The sequence below is a fragment of the Crocodylus porosus genome, unplaced genomic scaffold (assembly GCF_001723895.1).
Source record: "Crocodylus porosus isolate Cpor-Errol unplaced genomic scaffold, CroPor_comp1, whole genome shotgun sequence".
NCBI lineage: Eukaryota > Metazoa > Chordata > Crocodylia > Crocodylidae > Crocodylus > Crocodylus porosus.
Genome location: NW_017728920.1, coordinates 5,343,257 through 5,349,185, shown reverse-complemented (window position 1 = coordinate 5,349,185; position 5,929 = coordinate 5,343,257). Strand labels below are relative to the sequence as shown.

Below are 5,929 nucleotides of genomic sequence, written 5' to 3'. Positions count from 1 at the left end.
GGGGTCGTTTGACCCCAGTACTCTTTCCTGCCATGGCAGGGGGTCGGACTAGATGATCTACTCAGGTCCCTTCCGACCCTAGAAACTATGAAACTATCTTTAATGGATTAACATTTTACACAGGCAACTGAGGATGTTCCAATTATATTTGGACATGATTTAAGTTTTTATAACACATGTAAATAATCACACAAGAAAGACCTCCTTTGCTCATGGCATGAGCCAACCAATACCCATTGGCAGGTGCCGTTCACTTTGGGCAGGCTATTCTACAGTGGTTCATAACAGCAATATTTACATCTTCCTCTGAAACACCTGATACTGGTTTGTCAAAGCAGAAAAACCCTGGTTACAATTGCCACACAGATTTAGCTTGCTGCAATCCATTTCTATCAAAACTTCTTAAATCATGAGCTAGTGACTCTGATACGCTAATGAAAACTAGACAGATTGCCAGCTTTCACAAATCTTCATATCTCTGCAGTCCCACTTCATGAGAAAAAGTTCCAGTTAGCACCATTTTACTACCAGCATTTAGAACAGTAGTTCTTAACTAGGGTGCTGAGGCACCCTGGGGTGCCATAAGAACTTGCCAGAGGTGCTGCAATGTCGTCGTCGTCATCGTTATCATCATCACGGGGTGAAACTGCTCTGCGCTCCTCTTTTCAGGAGGTGCCTGGGAGCCAAACTGAGAAGCTGATGTAGGAACAAGCTGCACTTGTCTGAGTTACATTATGTGGGCAGGCATGCTGCCTTCGCTGTGGCTCTTTCCAGTTCAGCTCTGACATGCCTCCTGAAAACAGAAGCACACAGGACAGCAGCATTTATCTCCAGTCAGAGGTATTTAGCTCCCAACAGCTCCTGAAAAGAGGCACATGGGACAGTTCCATCTGCCCTGTATGCCTCTGTTTCTGGGAGATACTGAGGAGGGATTGTGCAGCAAGAGCGTGTACTCCTGCCACAGCCGCTTCCTGCCCTGACTCTGGGGATAGCATGTGAAATAGTTCCATCCAGGGTAGCGATGGGCTGAATATAATTATCTATTCAATTAATAACATTCTAATTAATGTAATCATAACATTTATAATATTCATAATATATTTATACTGTTTTTATATAAAGTGCCCCTGAATTTTGAAAAGTTTTGGGAGGGTGCCTTGTATCTATCGAGGTGGATAGCCACTGATTTAGAGTGCCATTTCCATCTGAGCTAAAGTTCTACTGGAGTTCTCATGATGCATTTTAAGATTATGCCAGATTCCTAGTTGTACTCTAGCACAACTTGTGGCATCAACCTTTCATTTTTTTTATTACCAGAAACAAGATGAAGATCTGCTTAACAGACTGTTTCTGTGTTCTGGCATAGCAGGGGGTAGAGGAGCAGTCAGGATCAAAAGCAAAAACAAAGCAACTTTCTACTCTGGAATCCTAGAATAGAACGTTAGAGATCTTTCTCTTAATGAAATGTTCATACCTGTGGGATTTCAGGGGAAATTGGTATACCCCCATCAGAAGTGCAACATTGAAGTGCAAAGAGCAAAATGATTTAGAATGAGTAGTTTTGGAATCTCCTTTTAAGGAAGAAGATTTTGGCCATTAAACCTGGATTTCAACCCATTCTTATCTGTGACTGAAGACCATGAATGCAGATTCTTCACCATACCATGCCCATAATAGGTCAAATATCATGTTTTGGTCTTTCACCGGGGATGACTGTAAGCATTTCACTCTGCAATTAGGACCCCAACATATTTATACACTTCTATATTTTGGCTTCTCTGAATATTTCATTCAGTTTCTAACTGTTCTCTTTCACCATAGCGGAGGAGTTTTATATATTCCGGGCAATTTGCTAAAAGAAATACGTATTTTCTCTATTCTGCCTACCCCCACCATAGTGTTTTACACTATAAGTTTGCAAGTTGATTGATTTGTGAGACTTTGTAGGAGAGATTCTAAACAGGCAGTGTTTCTCAACCCATGTATGCATACCCCTGGGAATACACAAGACACAGGCAAGGGGTATGTGGTGCCGTGTTTTGAGTTTGGCCCATTGTCCCGTCCTCCCCCCGCAACCGCCTGGTGGGTTGGAGGCATCTTTGCCTGTTCAGGCTGGAAGTTCCAGCCACCGCCCCTCCTGCCGCATCCAGTGCACCGGGGCTTTCACTCCCCGGCGTCAGTGTACCAGGGGACAGGGAGTGGGGCCCCGCACAGGCTTCTTTGCCCTGGACCATGGTCCACAAGGAAAAAGTGGGACTCAGCTTGCGGCAGCAAAACCATAAGTGCCACAGTGGGACTTCTGGTTACACTTTTGCCATGTCAATCAGCAGGTGGTATGTAAGGTACCAAAGGTTGAGAACTACTGTTCCATATCACCAGCTTTGGGGGCGTTGTTCTGAATGTGCACATGCACTGTCATCAAGCCAAGAATTAAAGTATTAGCTTCTATAAAGAAACATTGGCAGTAGGTTACCTGGATAACTTTTCATCAGTTGATCCATTAAGGTTTCCTGTGTAACAGCAATATGAGCTTCATTCATATCAGATATGACACAGCAAAGAATTTCTGCCAAAGGAACAAACTGGAATTGGGAAATGGGATTCATGTGAACTGGAGATACAATAAAAAACAAGTCAACACCCGAAGCAACCAACTTATCTCTACTTTCCCTTTTTACATTTTAGGGGATGTATGTACTGTAGGCACTTAAACATGAACTTATGACAACAGTTCCTTCCCTGTTAGCACAACACTGCATGCTCTACTCAGAAGCAAAGCTATCGGTAATTGGTCCATGTGTAACTTCTGGTTTGACTGTGCCCTTGGTGGCCAGGCACAGCTGCACCACCCACACTTCTCAGCCCATTCCTCTTCCCACACCTTTTCAGTGGATCATTGTGCTCCAAGCCAGTTGTTTACCGTTTCATTTTTATTTCCCTCTGTATTTTTAGAATAGGGTATTATTACTTAGTTTCCTGACCGGGAGACAGAGGGCCAGGAGACAGGAACTCAGAGACTAGAATTCTGCAATGTATTTATTAAAGCAATTTGAACAGGAAAAATAAGACATACCGGAATACTTTTTTTCTATGTAAATTGTACAATTCATAAGCAGCAAGTGTTTACCAATTCGGACAACAACTTGCAAGTCATTAAACTTGGGAAGCAGTGTGACCTAATCAGTCATGGGAATTAACTAGTTAAAAGTTAGCCATTTCTTTAACTTTTTAACTATAGTTTAAAAAAAAGTTGAAGTTAATTTTTTTTTTAAAGTGTAAGTTAAAAAGTTAAACATTGAAATCCAACTTTCCCACAGTTTTGAGATACAGCCACTCTCTAGGACTTGAATGAAATGATATTTCTTTATTGAAACTCTCGAACTTCTTGTTTGAGAGACAGAGAGTAGTGCGCCTTCCTGAGATGTGGTCTCTTAAGAACTACAAGTCCCAGAGTTCCTTAGTTCATGCTGGCATTTTCTGTGCATTTGCAGAAGTCAACAGGGCAGCCAGTTGGCGGCAGGAGAAAGAATAAGCACAAGCAAGCAGAGACACTTATCCCAGTAGGAGCGGGAGCAAGTAGTGAGGGTGAAGTAGATGATGACTTTTTAAATTTTAATGAATATCAGAACCAGCAGTCCAGGGCCCAAGTAGTTGAGCATTACTTCTCATCTGTGAGAAACTTATCTGAGATGTCACCTACTATGAAAAAACTATTAATCTGTTATAACACAAGCATCCCTTCATCTGCCCATGTAAAGCGATTGTTCAGGAGTGAGGGCTTAGTTTTGCAAGACAGAAGAGGAATATTGTTGGATGTAAAATTTTGAAATGCAGCTTTTGTTGAAGTTCAATAAGCATGTTTAAATGGTTTCTGCTATGCAACTGAACTTTCTTTTTCTCATTTAAACTCACTTTCTCACTTCAGTCTAATTTTGATTTTCAGACACCTTCATTATTTCCAATTCAGATGTATTTCATTACCCTTTTGAGCAATAAAAATTGCAAACAGCTTTTATTTCTCACCTGGCTATGAATATTTCCTTTCTGTTATTCTGTATACCTATATGATGCATTGACCTTTACAAAGCACTTCACATGAAGAGGGTGAGAAGGATCTAACACACAGGTATTGGTAAATTGTTATTCTGAAAACTGCATGACAAATATAACATAGTTTTCAGGGAAGGCAGGGTGAGTTCTGAGTAAATGAGTGTACTTCTGTGGGCTTATGGAAAAGAAACCCACTCATTGCATTTGAAAATTAAAAATGATGCTAGGAGGCAATTCACTGTGTTTCATGCATTTCTCACAAATCAGCTTAACTTTTAACTAGTTACTCTCTTTTTAACTTAACCTTTAACTAGTTGAAAGTGGAAATATTTAACTTAACTCAAGTTCATTTTAAATGCTAACTTTCAACTAGTTACATTTTCATAAACGTTTCCCATGACTGGACCTAATAGACAAGAACACCTGAGGAAGACTCAGGACACTTGAGCTCTCTTCACAGCTCTGCTATTTCTGGGCAAGTCATTTCTTTACCTGCAAAGGGCTTCAAAGTTTATTAACTAAACATGCAACAGGAATTGTATTATCATCATACAACTTCACTCTCATTATTACTAGTGTAGATTTAAATATTCACAACTCAGGTCTTGTTAAGTATTATTAATTTTTCAGGCCAATCGGCAGCAGATGAAGAATGTAACTTTGGAATTCCTGATTTGTGTATTCAGACCCTAGCAACCATGCTCTTAGAGTAGAAAGAATACATACATACAGATGCATACACTCTTTCAACAGACATGACAAAACATTTATACCAAATGAGATTTCTTAGCCCTTTACAAGACTGTCCAACATTATCCAAACAATGTTTGTTATAGTGATGACTTTGCCTGAAAATCTTCCACAGTTCCCCAATTCTGTTAAGAAGTCTGACTGTCACACCTTTCAGGAAAATGGCATAAAAAGTCACAAGAGAGCTGTCACTTACACAACTAAGTCCTACTAAGAACTTACATGAAGGTTTAAACTTCACCTTGCAATCATGAACACATATTATGTGTTTTGGTTCACCCAGTGGCATTACTTGGGTACAGACTGTTAAGCACCTGAACAAACATTTACAGGATTCCAGCCCTGATGAGAAAGGCAAGTCTTGAACTGAACTACTAAGCTGCAAATTAAGAAACGGGACCGTATTGGCTAAGTCCATAGCCTCAACTCCCCCATCTGTAAGTTGTGGTCCACAAAATTCCCTTCCAGTCCCCTCTATCCTCCAGGGATAAGGCCAAAGACCTTAAATGTTTTTCTGATTTTGTTGTGATGAATGCTATAGAAATGCTCATATATTAACATATTGCCTACATATTGATCCCCATATGCTTTCCCCATTCAATAAGCAGCTGTGGTGTTGGTTTGTAATTAGGTTATGAACCACACATTATTTCTCAATTAAAAAGTTTCCAGTTAGACAAATTATTCATTCCTGTTGTCTCCTGGTGTTTTGTTAGTTATTGTTTAGTTCTATACACTGCACAAATTCCCTGAGCATCATAAACTGCCCTGACCTGCCCTGATAAAGCAACAGCAGAGCCTCCTCGGGTGCCTTTTGAGGCACAGAGCTGATTCTAGCATAGTAAATTTGCTTCTAGAGAGAAGGAAATACAACTTTTACATGCAAAGTTTTGCTTAGATTGGGTTAAGCAATAATTCAGGTTCAACTTAATTGCAACTAGACAGACATTTGGGTGACCACGTAAATCTGACCTTTATCATATTGTTGCAAAAGATTGCGGTCTGTTTCTTGGAGGCCACCAAAATCATAGACACACTCATTAGCAGCACAAAAGGTGTATTTGCAAATAGGGTCAGAGCAGAGTCAAAGACTCAGATTACTCCAAACCCCTGAGGAATTTTTGCAGGC

At 40.3% G+C, this 5,929-nt stretch overlaps 1 protein-coding gene across 2 annotated transcripts in view; it reads right to left on the bottom strand.

Annotated features, from left to right (window-relative positions):
- DDX21 (DExD-box helicase 21) overlaps nt 1-2,161 on the bottom strand; it is a 69,664-nt gene extending 67,503 nt beyond the window's left edge. For both annotated transcript variants that reach the window (XM_019538510.1, XM_019538511.1), the window contains exon 1: nt 2,131-2,161. In XM_019538510.1, the coding sequence (XP_019394055.1) occupies nt 2,131-2,146 (16 nt within the window). In that variant the 5' untranslated portion in view covers nt 2,147-2,161. The remainder of the gene's footprint in view (nt 1-2,130) is intronic.
- Nucleotides 2,162-5,929: the final 3,768 nt, after the last annotated feature.